The sequence below is a fragment of the Diabrotica undecimpunctata genome, chromosome 4, assembly GCF_040954645.1.
Source record: "Diabrotica undecimpunctata isolate CICGRU chromosome 4, icDiaUnde3, whole genome shotgun sequence".
Taxonomy (NCBI): Eukaryota; Metazoa; Arthropoda; class Insecta; order Coleoptera; family Chrysomelidae; genus Diabrotica; species Diabrotica undecimpunctata.
The window spans coordinates 115509811-115526469 of NC_092806.1; the positions used below are offsets into that span (position 1 = coordinate 115509811).

At 34.2% G+C, this 16659-nt stretch overlaps 1 protein-coding gene across 5 annotated transcripts in view; it reads left to right on the forward strand.

The window, feature by feature from the left end:
• The window catches only part of DAAM (disheveled-associated activator of morphogenesis-like protein), a 524757-nt gene that overhangs the window by 490525 nt on the left and 17573 nt on the right, over window positions 1-16659 (forward strand). For all 5 annotated transcript variants that reach the window (XM_072530050.1, XM_072530049.1, XM_072530048.1 and 2 more), the window contains 5 exons: window positions 586-1045; window positions 3384-4104; window positions 8786-9263; window positions 11136-11434; window positions 15375-15678. In XM_072530050.1, the coding sequence (XP_072386151.1) occupies window positions 586-1045; window positions 3384-4104; window positions 8786-9263; window positions 11136-11434; window positions 15375-15678 (2262 nt within the window). The remainder of the gene's footprint in view (window positions 1-585; window positions 1046-3383; window positions 4105-8785; window positions 9264-11135; window positions 11435-15374; window positions 15679-16659) is intronic.

Below are 16659 nucleotides of genomic sequence, written 5' to 3' on the forward strand. Positions count from 1 at the left end.
TAGACTTCAAGTGTAAATAAGTCTCATATTGTTGAAAGTTGTGTATTGTGGAAAATGCCTAGGAATATAAAAACAATTTTGTATAGATCTCATCTTTTTAAATTTAAAGAAACCATTGTTTTTAAAAGTAATTTTTTATCGTTTTTAGTTTTAGTCATTATAAGTTAACACATAGTAAAATAATAGGTATATACCTATTAAGTAGGTATATATTTTGATCTCGACCCTCGTAAGAAACTATTTTTTGTACCCTTATTGAATCGCTTCCCCTTCCCAAATGTAACCGCACGCCACTGCTTCTTATATACATTTATAATGTATGTTATAATCACATATTGAAAATAGTCTTAGGTCATGCAATTTTCTTGTATATAAAAATATTTATTACCATACATATGTATAAGGTAATAAAGATAGGATGTCTTTGGTTCAGTCTGATTCTTCTATCTCTTTGTAAGCTAATCAAAAATGACATAGACCACATACTATTGATCTTTTGTTCTATTTTTAAACTACTTCCATGTATATTTTTTACGAAAACTAATTTTTTATTGAATATTTTGTTAATTAACTTTACCTTTTTAGTTAGAATATCCAGAAACAAATACAGATGAGGAAGTTAGATCTAGAACAAAACAAATAGATGGGCTGAAGACTGCGTTGCGAACATCTACGCACAGCTTTGTGATAAAATTCATCGAATTAGACGGTCTCTTAGCTATATTAGAATGCCTGGAGAGAATGGATTATTTCACGGCCCAAAGTTCTATTCACACAAGTATCATTGGTTGTGTTAAAGCTCTTATGAACAATTCGACGGGAAGAGCTCACGTATTGGCGCATCCCACAAGTATTAACACAATTGCTCAATCGTTAAGTACGGAAAATATTAAGACAAAGATAGCAGCATTGGAGATTTTAGGCGCAGTATGTTTGGTTTCCGGAGGGCACAAGAAAGTTTTGGACGCTATGCTGCATTATCAAAAATATGCATTCGAAAGGACGAGATTTCAAGGGATAGTGAACGATTTAGACAGGTCAACAGGTAAGCTTCATACTTTTAGGTCTTGTCGTAGCTATTACCTTATTAAGACTTATCTTTAGAGAGTGTGTGTAGAGTTTAATGTAGGGCTATGGTTGCGCAAAATTTTTAGGCTCCAATATATGGTATAAATTGGTTTTTCCGTAAGATACTCTGTCCTCAGTATTTAAATTTTTTTATAGGAGATATTATTATTATAAATTATATATTTTACTTTATATTAGTAATATAAAATTCTGTCTTGATTTTGTAAAAATGTTCTCTTTTTTAAGTTAAAACCGGTGACCTGTGAGGCGTTCATCTTGATTTTTGGTAAACATTTCATCGAGATTTCCGAAATTGAATTTTAATATTTTAAATGGGGTAATTAAATCTTCACGTTGTCGGCGAAGTTCAAAAGAAGTTAAGTTAGCCATACTATGTCCCTCTGCATAAGAAGGTTTTCTCGGTCTCAAAGGAATTTGAGTAGCTTCTTGGTAAACATTTCCCAACAAAGTTTACAGAATATCTGCATTGAAATGAATAATAAGGGACATCGCTGGTATAAACCGTAAAAAGCAGAGGTCCAAGGACAGAACCCTGAGGCACTCCACTTGCACTAAACCGTCTTGTGAGTAAGACTCACCAACTCTAAATTTGTAATATCCTAACTTATGTAAAAGTCTGCGCTTAGGAACATGGTCAAAGGTTTAAAAAAATCTAGATAAATAACATAGTCCAATAAATAATATATTCCTGGAGAATGAATTTGGTCATCTTCTCGGAAATAAGCGCTTCCATGAGTTTTCCAACTACTGGCAACAAGCTAATCGGACGATAATATTTGTTGGGGTCGAGTGTGTTGCCTTTTTTAAAAATAGGGATGCTAATTTCTAACTAGGGGGTAAGGAATTCTGGATAAAAGAAGTTTGCATAATTAATTTTAAGTTATTGCAAGCGTGTCTGCGCATCTTTTTAACAGTCTTGGTGTTAAACCATCTAAACGAGGTGAAGCGTGCGAAGTTTAAGTGTGTTGTTTGACATTATCCATTGTGACTTCAACTTGCCATAAGAATGCGTCAACACGATAATACTTACTAGTAGGTAGATAGCCATCATTCAATTCTTTAGTAAAAAACTGTGAAAATGCTAAAGAGAGAATTTCGGAAGACTCTTTATCAGAAGAGCATAAAGTCCGGTTGGGTTTTTGAAGTAAAGGAATGGAAATTTTAGACGTCAAGGAGGATCGTATATATTTGTAGACTTTTTTAATGTTACCACTTTCAATAACACCTGCTTCAAAATTTTCTCTTAGAGTTTTAGAGATGTTTGTAAATTATTTGAAAATTTGCTGTAGTTTTTGAAATCACTGAGAAGCCTGATGTGTTTAAATTTCCGCCAGAGTGGTATTTGTAGAAATAATTATATTGTGGACGGCATCGAGAAATGCAGTGCATATTAACAAGGGTCGTTAAAGTCTGCAAAAAATAAATGCCAGTCGATTTGAGAGAGTTCAGTGTTAACTTCAGAAAAGTCGGTGGGAGCATATGTTACAATATTATTTTTGAGAGGTAGTATTTGATTGAACTGGATGTGAGCTGTTATAACTGCATGATCTGACTTTCCTATAAGAGAACTGACTTCGAGAGATGAAATCAGCTGTTCGTCGTTAATATTCGTTCGTTCGTTGGTTATTAATTCTAAATCTAGTAGGTTCTGTGATGAGTTGTATTAGGTTCGAATTTACGGGGGCTTCTACAAACCCCATCCACTTCTATAAACCAAGAATTATCCGAGAAGCCATAGAAATTGAGGCTGAATTGTCTCAATAACAGAGATGACGGCATACGGCATACCTTCGACTAGGAGACCTCTCAAAAAAAAATTACCGTCCGCTCCACCCGTCAATCAAAATTGTACTGTCAGAAATGTTCGCGCCAATCCTCTACGCTAACCTCCGCCCAAACCACGTCACTATCGACAGTATAAATGACCCGTCCTCTATTTCCAGCACCAGTAATGCATTGATAAGTGATCAGTGTAGTAGTGTCTGTGGGCTCGGGAGACTGAGACCTCGAAACCCTAAAGAAAACATCGAAGAGGATGTCGAAAGCTCGGGGCAATGATAATCGACGCGGTTCAACCCGGAGAACTGTTGAGTTTAGTATTTATTCCTGTAATAGTATTAATCTTAGCTCTAGGTTAAATATATATATATATATATATATATATATATATATATATATATATATATATATATATATATATATATATATTATATATATTTGTTTCTCATGTTACATACATAAATATATAATCCAACAATCGATAATCCATAAAATAATGATTAATTCATTTTTAGGTGTATACCGAGATGAAGTGAATTTAAAAACCGCCATTATGTCCTTCGTAAATGCAGTATTGAACTATGGTCAAGGCCAAGAAAACCTCGAATTTCGTCTACATCTCAGGTACGAATTCCTAATGCTAGGAATTCAGCCAATCATTGACAAACTTAGGGGCCACGAGAACGAAACTTTAAATAGACATTTAGACTTTTTCGAAATAGTTCGAAATGAAGACGAGAAGGAATTGGCCAGGAAATTTGAACAGGAGCATGTAGATACGAAAAGTGCCACTTCAATGTTCGAGATAATTAGGAAGAAACTATCTCATACCGCCGCATATCCGCATCTCTTATCATTATTAGAACATTGTCTTCTATTACCACTCGACTATGGATCATATCCTCAACATTGGTTGTTATTTGATAGAATTGTACAACAGATCGTACTTCAGCAGACAGAAGAAGCTAAGACCGTTAAAAACCCAGATGTATGTCCAATAGACATAAACGTCAAGGAAATTGTTCATTTATTGGCCAAAGAAGAAGAGCTTGTGGCAGCTAGAAAAAAAGCTGGAGAGCTAGAGAAGGAAAATGTTGACATGTCAAATAAACTGGCCAAAAAGGAACAAGAATTAGATCATAGAACACAGGAGAAAGAGGATCTGGAAACTAGTTTATCTAGAATAAAAGAAAGATTAGAAAAGGAAACTAGCTCTCATATCGAAACAAGGCAAAGGTAAGTTTAGTAAAATAAAAGTTAGAGTTTAATAAAACAAAAGTACATTATTCAATATCATTAAACAGCCTGTACCGCCTACTTCTAAATATAGGTCTCCCAGAGTTATCTCCACTGCTCTCGATGTTGTGCTTTATAAATCCAGTTTTTAGTAGCCCTCTTGACATCTTCAGGGAAAAAACTGTTTTTTTATATTTTATACTTACCTAATGTCCTTCAAGATATTCAAATCTCTTCGATAAAAATATTTTAATCCCAGCAACCTATCGTTAGTACGAGCCATAACAACTATATATTGGAACAAACTGAAATACATGCATCATTCAGATAGTTGATAGGTTGTTTTTTCTTCTCATAATGGTTTTAATGTAAGACATGCGGCGAATTTTGATTCGCCGCTAAAAATTACTCGAGACTAATCTTCTACCGACCAATAAAGTTTATATTTTGCTCACATGAGCCTGGGTTGCTTTTATTCTGCTGTTAATAGTAGCTTCTCCTTTGCCCAGACGAAAATATAATTTTTTAAACTACGAGTATAATTTTAAATTTTTACCTGTTATTCAACCTTTTTGTAAAACTTAAATCCAGATATTGTTCTGAAGCTATTTTCTTGTGGCATTTTAAATTAATTTATATTTAAATGGGAATAAGCCACAATTAAAGGTTAAAATACGTTTATTGACGTTTCAATTTCCACTTCGGAAATCGTTCTCAAAATACAAACATTAGTAAATTTACTAATGTTTGTATTTTGAGAACGATTTCCGAAGTGGAAATTGAAACGTCAATAAACGTATTTTAACCTTTAATTGTGGCTTATTCCCATTTAAATATAAATTAATTTAAATCCAGATTTCTGTACCCACTTGCTACAACATTTCCTTAACAACTTTAATCCAGTTTCATTATTCCATTCAGCTGTAATTTGCCTTAGGATATTTCTTCGACCGTTTTTGCATAGAGTTTTATACATTGTCGTGTTATTAAATAATTGAAATTGTCGTCCGTCCGTTACATTGTTTAGTTTATACTTTGATGAATTATAATCATACTAGTAAAATAGTACAAATATGTATTGTACTAACAAATCTTATTGCAAAAATGTAAGAGAGATCTATATAATATGCAGAAAAATACGGCACTTTAACTAAACCGCGTCAAATAAAAAAGTGGTTTAAGAAAAAATAAAAACTCAAATTTCAAAAAGTATTAAAATTACAAAAACAATATTACATAATATATTTGATTTATTTTACTTTTTTGAGTTTAGACTTTTGTTTCAACTTTTAATTCAAAACTCGCATTCGAAAATAATCCGACATCTAAAAAATAGTTTTTTCACATCATCAGATGTTTGAACACGACCTGATCTTTCCAATAAAGATTTTTGATGCCAACTTTAATAGTGGCCCCATCGAATTGGCAAACAATGTTTTATAGTTCATTACACTTCATAAGTAATGTTTCTGAAGGCTTCACCAAACCGCCGTCTGATAGATGACTCGTGAAAACAAAGTCTTACTATTTTTAGGATTGCCCAAACTCTCCTTATGTCATAGCTTGAAAGCTATAAAGCCAGCTAAATTTTCTAGTCCATCCCAATACAACTCTTCTATTTCAAAATCTGTCTGATGGTTTTCATTTTCTGAAGTTATTGGAAGATTCAATTGACTAAAAAGTGGTTTGGTTGTCATCACCGAATCGTCTATGTCATTGTCATAATAATCTAAATTTAAATAGCTTCCTGCTTTCATGTTTTGAAGCAACGTGTTTTTGTTTCTGGTACGTTACTTACATTGGCTGATTATGAAATAACTTCAACATTCCGGCTCATAATAAAATTACCAAAAAGGTATTTAAATTGCAAGGGAGACGGATGATCATATAAACCTCCAAACGCCCGTATTAGACTCTAAGTAATCTTGATTTGCAATGATGATTGCCAAACTCCGTAACGGAGAGGGCACTTGAAGAAGAAGAAGAATCTTGATTTAAAATGTATGTTGTTATATACTGATATTGAAGTCATTTTTTAAATCCAGAAAGAGTAGTTGCAAAGATATAATGCTAACTATAATACTATGTTGAAAGAGCAGTAAAGACTTTGAAGTGGATGTACGAATATTTTTCACAAGATTTTCCATTTTATCTAAAATAATATTTTGCTCATTTAAAGATGTTCCGTACACTTTAATATGATGTCTTTTTATTGAATTTTTGAATTGAATATATCAAACCAGTCATTAATTTGTTTTATCATTTCAGCACATTCTAGCCAATTGATGTTATTCTCGAATTTTTCCAAAGATCCCAATCTAGTTAGTGTCCTAGAAACAGTGTATGAAAACAGTTTTGTTGCCAACTTAACTTTTTGGCGTTGGAGCTCCTTCAGTGTTAAAAATTTTTCGCTGATTTTGTGAACAATATTCAAATCAACGCGTCTTGTATACTTGAACAAATCGACTGTCGGTCTGACATTTATCAATTTTCCATTTAAAACGTAACCAGAGTCCAAAAAATGATTTCTAAACAATTTTATCATATGTGGTTCATCTGGGAGTACATAAATTTTATTTCCAGATGTTGGATTTTCAAACCAGGGCTTGTTTTCAGAAATATCTAACCCTTTCCACGAACCTCGATTACTGCCACCCAAAGCTGAGTTTGTAGCATAAACCGGATAGTCAATGTTTTTCAAACTGTCGATTATTTCAAATAATAATTCTTTTAGCATTGGTCGATTATAATCATAGAACATAGGCTGCATCCATTTGTGGCAAATACCCCGGGCCGTAACAACTTGAACATATTTATGAGGTCCCAGAATAATATCGCGATTTTTATCATATTCAAACGTTTGAATTTTCATCTCATCAAAAATAATTATTCAGGCTTTTTCCTGTTTTGTTAGCCCATAATTTTTCATTAGCCTCAAAATTATTTTCAATATTCCTAGAAAAAATATTTGCTTGTTAGAAATGTACATAATTTAAATAAATTTTGACAATGTTTACCTGGACGAATATCTACATTGGACGTCCATCTTGTTAAGGTACGAATTTCAGGTAGAGGGTACCCTCGTTTACGTAATAAACGATAAGATCGTGGACCTCTTGCATACAGGGAAACTGCTGAAGCCACGTCTTCAATGGACCATTGAATTTGCTTTCTAGTTTTTAATTTTCGCAACTGACCTTTAGTAAAAATTCTTTCTTCCACATTTGCCTCTGACTTTATTTTTTCCACTGGGTTGTCTTTGGATATTACTGCTTTATATACTAGAATGTAATAAATTAAATCAATAAACATTTTTTCTGGCATTGTAAGTACACTTATTATCCAATATATTTTCGACTAGTTGTCTTCTTTTTTTTGTTTCTGCCCGGTGTTTTCTATTAGATTGTGATGCGGAACAAGAAGTATTCTCAGTTGGTTAATAAGCATTAGGTGTAGCTTCTGGATTTAGTTTCCATTTTGTTTCTGGATAACCCAGCAATTTTTCTTTCAGCTGGTAATCAGATTCAGTAAAATGCTTTGAGCATACACTTGCTGTAACAACGTTTATTTTTCTTTTTGCATGTATTTCTCAACCCAAATCTTGGTAAGGATTTTTTTTCTCAGGAATTTTTAAAAATCGACACTTTGATAGATTTTTTAGTTTTTTGTTATTATTGCTATTGCAACCAGCTATCGCACAGTTTGCCATTTTTAAAATATTGAAAGCGCAATCGACTTCTAATTATATTTAAGAAATTTAATTCTGAAAAGCTAATCTAGCACTATATTCACTTACGCAAATTGCATAACAAACACAAAGTAAAATAAAACATTTCACATTTTGTCGTTCGGTGACGTAGTGACAGAAAAGAGAGCCAGTATTATTCATAGGCGTGGCGTGATTTTGTTGTCTTAGTATCATTCTTCATACTGTCCTACTATTTAGTTGTCACTAATTTTTACATATTGTGATAATTCTTATGACATTTAACAGTCGAACACTTGAATTTGTTATATATTTTAATTTGTCCCAATATATAGTTGTCAAGGTTCCTTTAAAAAGGTTTGTAGTTCTGTATCATCTGTAAATATGAGTTATTTATTTTTGTACTTTCAATATTTATTCCTTTTAATTTTCTTATGATAGACATATTGAATAAATTTACTACTAAAAAATAATTTACACATCAATTTGTTTAAAGTGAGAAAATTGTTTTTGGCATACATACCTATATTGTATGTCACATGGGTTCCAGCAATGATTTTTGTTTGTTTATTTTGATCTTTATTTTACAATTTTATAGAGTGTTGAAAGTTGAACATTTTTTAAAAACTCCATGACTTGTCATAACGTCAATAACCTGAAGTTCCTTAACGAAATCCCAAAATTTATTTAATGTGTTTTTTTTTCAGTATCGGCTGTACGTTTTTAATTAACTTATTTTCTAAACTAAATTTATGTAGATAATATACCTTAAATATTGTAATGTATTAGAGGTCATAATCTCTTGTTCTTAATTTGTTAATCATCGCTTTCTAATTAAGGTAAACTGCATAAAGGTTTGGAGTTATTCACCTCTTACAATTTGCAGCTCACTATACTCCAACATTTAAAACATATATCTATATATTGTAAAAAGCATTTTACACGATTTAAATAAATTTTACATGTATGTTTTAGGTTAAGTGAATTAGAATATAAAGCAGCTGATCTCGATCGACAAGTGCTGTCCGAGCGTGGTGAACGTCACCGATTAGAACTTCTAGTCAACTCTGGTTCTATACCTGACGACGCCAAAGCGATCAGTCTCAACAAAGCTCTGGAACCTTCCACCGTCGAATGCAAAAACGAATTCATTTCCTCAATTCCTCCACCGCCACCTCTAGCTCCTCCACCACCACCACCGGGACCACCAGGTCCTCCACCACCACCTTGTGCCCCAATGGCACCTCCAGCGGAACCGCTCAAAATCGAAATACAGAAGAAGAATATTCCTCAACCTTCTAACCCCCTAAAAAGCTTCAACTGGTCTAAATTGCCGGATGCTAAGTTGAACGGTACTATCTGGAACGAACTCGATGATAGTAAATTATATAATACCATGGAATTGGATAATATTGATAAATTATTTTGTGCATATCAAAAGAATGGTGTTACGGTAAGTAACCTATAGGTATCATACTACATATTTTATATTTGCAGAATGATATTGTACCTGAGTCATAGACGTCTGTCCCAAACCCTTCTTTCAGTGCTTCACTAATTCTGACGTCATATAGGATTTTAAGAATGTCGAGAATTATTGCATGACATTTTAGTTAAATTTGACAGTTGAAGGATCGTAATCTCTCTTTTTCTAATTGAAAATAATTTAATAATTTTAATATTAGTCTTTGTTTTTTCTCGATATATCTCGGCATATTTAAAATATTTTTATGACAATAAATATAAAATTAAATTTTCACTGTAAAATGTCTGATAATACTAACCTGGAATGACAATTATCATTTTATCAGTTGACATTGTGAAAGTACTGTCACGATCGAGACAATCTGCGTCAAATTATATTTATGCGCATCATTGATTGGATATCTATTTAGCGTATTCTAAACTCCAACCAATTATACATCCGTTAAATAATTTTCTAAGGTCTATGTATAATAATCACAGACTCACGTTTTTTTTCTGTCACCTCTAGCTTAATGTGTTAGAGAGAATTCGATCAACTATGATGCACTGAAAGAAGGGTTTGGGACGAACTGTATGTATATTATATAATTATATGGACCAGACCATGTGGCGAGAGTAATTCTCTTCACGTGTTAGGTCCAGTTCCATTTCATGTGTGATCAATTACTTCTACAGCATCCGTAATCTCCGTTCTGGATTTTATAATTAAATTTGGAACTTTTACTCTGGCTCCATGACATGATCGCTTCATGATTGTCTGAGTGATGATTTATAATACATATTATACACCGTTTAGTTACGTAGTCTTAGAAGAAGCTCTTATTATAAAAAATTTTCTCTACCTTTTCAAGTTGTCTATTACATACAGTTCAACTTCTGCTTGCACTTATTAAGCGCCGATCTTATTTTATATCAATTTTATAGCCACATCTGCCCACTTGAAGTTCGTTTTGTCACGCTTTCTACTTATTACGCCTATCACATCTAAAGTCAGAGGATATTATATAGACTGTATAGATTTAAGCACAAGAAGGTGTCAGATTACAATTTGTGTTCACCAATTACCAAGCTAGATCGTAGAATCTGAGAATAACTTGTTACTAATTGATTATTTAGCTGTAAGCTAAATAATGAATTAGTTTAACGCTACACTTAATTAGTATAAAACTAAACACGTGCCAATAATAATTTATTTTCATCCTTCCACCTTTTCCATAGCTTTCCTTTTATTCTTGCGCCCTGGATTTTATTATTTAGGGCTCTTTTCGGTAATCGTTCGGTCTCTATTCTCACTACATGACCAGTCCATTCGAAGTTTGAACTTCAGCGAATTCTAAGATCGGAGCCTCTTTGAACAGTTGGTGGATTTCATGGTTGTACCTCCGTCTCCATACTCCGTTTTCGTTAATAGGTCCAAATATCTTCCTTAGGACTTTTATTTCAAAGACTTCCAGCTTTCTTTTTGTGTTTTCTATCATCACCCTTATCTCTCATCCATTGGTCTGACAATAGTTTTGTAGACACTGATTTTCAATCTCCAGTGTGTATTTTTGCATCGAAACATTTGATACAGATGTACATTTGCAACACATGGTTCATTTCGGCGAGCACCGATCGGAGATATCGGATTGGACATATTAATGTTTGCTTCTGGACACAGTATTAGTATATATTATTTTAAATCTTCTAGCTGCCGCCAGTCAACGTTTAGTTAGTATAAATTTATTTCATTCCATTATGCCAACCGCGTTTTCATGGAACTCCTTACGCAGGCTTCTAATAAGTAGGCAAATAGGTATACACTTTTGTTGATTAAAAATAACTATTTTTATATTTTTAGAACGATGGATCAATCGAAGACCTGCGCCAACTTGGAAAGAACCGTACAAAAATATTATCAGTAATAGATAGTAGGCGCGCTCAAAACTGTACCATTCTTCTTTCTAAACTAAAAATGTCCGACGAAGACATAACCAAAGCTATATTAAGTATGGACAGCAAGGAACAACTTCCTATGGACATGGTTGAACAGCTGTTGAAATTTACACCGAGTTCTGAAGAAGCCGCTTTGTTGGAAGAACACAGCGATGAAATTGACTCGTTGGCCCGAGCTGATAGATTCCTCTATGAAATATCTAAGTAAGTATAGCAAATCAATATTTTTTTTTAAACTTACATCAGCAGTAGTGTACCACAGAAGCAGCAGGTTAGGGAGATATGTAATAGCCAATATATCTTTGGGGTTGTAATACCAATCGTTGAGTCTGATTTGTTTAAAATATTTTCTCACTAAGTTAGAGAAAATAGTGAAATAAAGGAAATTATAGTAAGACTAAATTATCAAAAAAAGATACTCTTTGATCCAGAGCCCATTTATACATAAACATGAATACTGTTTTATACAAAAAAAAAATATATGGTTACTTCTGCCTTATACAAAGAAATTTCAGTGATACGCCCTAACACCAGGTAATCGAATCATTATGTTGTCTTTACAAATGATGACTGATAAAAAGGTAATTGTTTTGATAAAAAACAAGTATGGACAGCAAGGAACAACTTCCAAAGAATAAGTGCAATTTCTTTTCATATTCACTTCATTTTTATGAGATAATAGGTAGGGGAGACCGGGGTTAGTTGTTACACGGGGCAGGTTGTTACATTTAATTTTAATCAACTTAATTATCTTAAGGAGATGGCAGCACCTTTAACTCGGCGTAGCCACTGCGGTGCATACCTTACTACATCTTAACGAATTTTGGTTAGTGTGGTTTAAGGCTCTGACGTAGACCGACTATTTTTGTGTTTTTAGAAGCACTCAGTAATTTTTCCGACATTGTTTAAATTTTTGCTGGTTTTTTTTTAAAGGAAATGTAACTTATTGTTTTCACATCATATTTTATCGACTGTTAGCTTAATTATTGTCTATACGTACAAGATTAAATATTTGGGATTGATGACTAATTACAATTTATTTTTAATATGGCGTCCTGGGGCAGGTTGTTACTATTTTCAATGGACAAATTGTTACTGTAACAACCTGCTCCAACTCAAGAAATTTGGGTGTAGGACAGGTTTATTAGTATTATATAGTATATTTAATAGATCAAAATGAAAACCTAAAAGCAAAAACTAAGCGTGGTGAAACGCCACAGGAAATCATTATTGCTGCAGCCAACAGGAAATTGGGATTGATAGTGAGTGTAGTAAAATCGTAATTTTTTTTCTATGAACACATGTATAGCACATGCCTCGTTAAAATTTGTTTTCTTTCAGATGCTAATACCATGCCTACAGAATATTTAAAAAATCGGAAGATTTTCTTTGATCTACGAGAGCTTTTTCAGCCGTGGAATAAAAATCGACTTCTTTCTGCATTTTCACAAAATTTAATGTGCCATTTAACTTAATTAAATAGTTCGAAATTTCAGGTTGAACTGTTTTCGGTGGACCAGTGAAGCTTGTTTAAATTCGATATTCAATCGGTTTAAATGTAATTCTTGTCATGAGTGGTATTCGGTGCCTACTTCTTCTTGAATGCCCTCTCCTCAATTGAGGTTGGCTACTACAATTACAAACTCTTCTCTGTCTCCGCCTGTTCTTATGAGCTGTTCAAAATGTAGCACTATCCATTGTCAGATGTTTCCTAGCCATGATAGTCTTTTCCTTCCTAGTCCTCTCTTTACTTCGATATTTCATTTCACTGTTAGTTGAGTATATTGGTACTTATTATTTCTGTGTGTGGCCTTCTTCATCTGGGGTATGCGATGTCTATGAAGTATTGATGATTCTTCAGTATTTTCACATTTCAAAGGCCTCCAATTTATTTACGATTGATATTTTAAGGGTCCACGTTTCAACTGCATAGAGAAGAGTCGACCAGACGTAGGATTTTGATAGACGTAATCGAATTTTGAGTTTTATTCGAGAATCACATAGCAGTCTTTTGATTTTTTCAGAAGATTTTCTGGCTAGTTCTATTCTCGATCTTATCTCGATTTAGGCTGCTATCGATCCAACATCCCAGATACATGAACTTGGAAGAGAGGGAGTATCCTAACTATCTGAGTGATGTGATGGCGGAATATCTTTTTGAGAGAAAGATCATGGTTGAGAAGGGCAGCTCGTTGACGTAACGGCTGGAGTCCTACAGAGATCGGTCTTGAACCTTAGACAGGGTCATGAACTGCGAATATGGGGAAGGTGAAACCCCCTTCGCTTTTGCAGATGTCCTCGCTGTGCTGATAATAGCGCGGGATGAGCCGGATCTCCGATTTCGGGCAATACATACTGACAACGTCGTGAAAGACTGGATGACAGATCAAGGACTAGAACTCGCAGCAAAGAAGACCGAAGCCATTATTCTAAAGGGTAAACGGAAAAGATAAGGGATGGAACTACAATTTGCAGGGGTACAACTAAAATCAAAGAAAAGCGTCAAATATCTGGGAATGACACTACAAAAATATGGCGGATGGGGTAGCATATACATGCCTAACATTGGAGGACCCAATTAAGAAAAGAGGAGGACCTTACACGGTGTTGTGCAATATCCTTTGCAATCCTTTACGCAGCACCAGTCTAGAGTGAGGCGATAGAGATACCGACCTACAAGGGGTTCATGATACGAGTAGACAGAACAAGTCTGTTGCGAGTAGCATACACCTACAGGACTGTATCTGCGGCTGCCTTGTGGACTATCACGGGTTGTGTTCCTCTGCAAGTGTTAGCAGTAGAAAGGAAACATATCTATGAGAGAAGAGAATATTTGACAGCAGCCATAAAAAAGGGAGAAAGAGAAAGATCAAAAGAAAGATGGTAAAAAGAGTGGAACAATTCGGAAGATGTTGCTCACTGGATCAAGATGCTGATTCCGAGCCTAAGGGACTGGATGGACTGTAGTCATAGACAACTCGATTACTTTCTGACGCAAGTGCTTACAGGACATGAATGTTTTAGGACATATCTTCATAGGTTCAGAAAGACAGATACAGATAAATACGTATACTGTGAATACTCTGAAATTCTTACTCACACAATGCTGGAGTGGAATAGATGGACAGTGGAGAGAAACAGAATGTATAGAGAAATATGTATGAACCCTGTAACTGTGAGATAGATGATCGTGAAATGACTAGAAGTAAGGAGGGATGGAATACTGTACATAAATACATTCAATCAGTAATTAAAAAGAAAGAAAGAAGAAGAGATATACCAGCCGGACCAACGACAGAGGTAAGATATAGATAAGAGAAGGTAGTGCTCCGATAGTGTCGTCAGCATTACACCGGCCATCGCACTTTCGAAGTATGGTACGTGCGGCAGTCAACTGCGCACAAGTAGGAGAGGGTGGTTTTACGAGTAGTTGGTAGGCAGGATAACAGGAAGGCATCTGTTTACAGGACCTCCTTTTTCGTAGGGAAAATGGGCTCGGATGTACTCGTCTACCCTGAATCCAACACACACCAGCCATCCCTACAGATGGGTTAACCTGGTACGGTTTTTAGAAATTTCCACCCTAAGAGAGAAAAAAAGGTACTTGAACTTGTTGATCTGTTCTAAAATGTGCCCGTTATTGTGCATTTTGTTTATTGTGCATTGTACATTTTGGTTTTTTCGGATTGACATCACTTTGAATTTCTTAATGTTTATTTTCGTACTAAATTGCTTGCAGACCGACTTGGTCCTATTGATGAGTCACTCTGTTTCATATGCATTATTGTTTCTAATTGAATTTTTCAAATATTTTTGTCTTGCTTTGTTTCTTCTGTATAAATTTAATATTTTGTAGCTTATATCGATACTTGTACAATAGTTAATGATATTTTAAGAACTTTCTCGCTGAGATTTTACAACAGTAGTTTCTTAACAGAATAATAATTGATGAGTCTAAAATGAAAACGACCAAACTGTTTAATTAAACAAAAGAAAGATAGTAATATAATCAAAATATTACCTTCTAAAAATTGAGCCAAGACCGTTTTATACATTTTTTAATGATACATATTGTTGTTAGTTTAGAAAAAAATGTCAGCATTATAAAAACATAATTATATTGAACTGCATTATTTTTTTATAGGGTTCCCCATTACGAACAACGTCTCAGAAGTCTTCACTACAAGAAACGTTTTCAAGTTACCCTTAACGAAATCTTACCCAGAATAACAGGAGTGATGGAAGCTTCGCGAGAAGTGTCTCGATCCCGAAGGCTACGAAAGCTTTTGGAAATAGTTTTAGCCTTAGGTAACTATATGAATAGAGGAGCTAGAGGTAACGCTTCGGGCTTCCGTTTAGCATCGCTAAATAGACTGTCTGATACAAAGTCAAGTGCTGCGAAGGGGACCACATTACTACATTATTTAGTACAAGTTTTAGAAAAGAAGGTGAGTAAATTAGAATTGAATTAACTTTTTTTTCGATCTATAAACCTTTGTATTTCTATCCAATATTTCTTCTTCGAATATTCACATCTTACTATTTTTATACCTAATTTATACCTAAGGGTATGACAGAATAAAGGTCATGATGATTTGTAGATACTCCTGTCTCCTATCTCATATTATGGATACCCCTAGGAGAATTTCAAATGCCCATTGAAAAGTGTCTGCTCTCATAATTTAATAATATACAGGGCGAATTGTGAATTTTGATTGGCGCTTCTTTTGGTTATATGTAACTTTTAGACAATAACACAGTTATTTCATACTTTGTTGAAACGTTACACCGTTTCCGAATAATTAACTTATTTTTAAAACTAAAAAAAAATCAGGGTCAGTCTTACAAAAATTGTTAATATAAATAGAAACTGTATAGTTTTGAAAACTATAATATGGCTCTTAGAAATACACAAATAGACCACAAATGAGTATTTATTTTCTTATTTATTTAATAACATTTTTTATCTCGATACACTTAACCCAGCAATGCCCCAACTTCTTTAACCCTTTCGAAAAATACGTTTTCTCGAGGTCTGCAAAGTAGGTCTCCCTGGTGGTGATTAGCTCCTCATTCGACTCGAATTTCGGCCAGGCGAATGACTTTTTAAGTTTGAAAAAAAAAAAGAAAGTCGCACGGGGTCAAATCTGACAATTGCGTGGATGGGGCTGCGGTTTGTATCCCAGTTCGACCAATTTGTGACAATGGCGGAAGTGTGATTGGGTGCGTTGTGATGGTTAAAGAGCACTTTTTTTTCACCAAATTGGACAGTTTGTTTCTGCAATTCGGCGTCGAATCGGCACAATAATTCATCATAGTAGAGCCCTGTGACTATTTTGTCCTTCTTGAGATAGTCGATGTAGATGACACCTTGTGAATCCTGGAACTCATAACGGTGGTTATGAGCTTTCCAGCCGACAGGTCCGTTT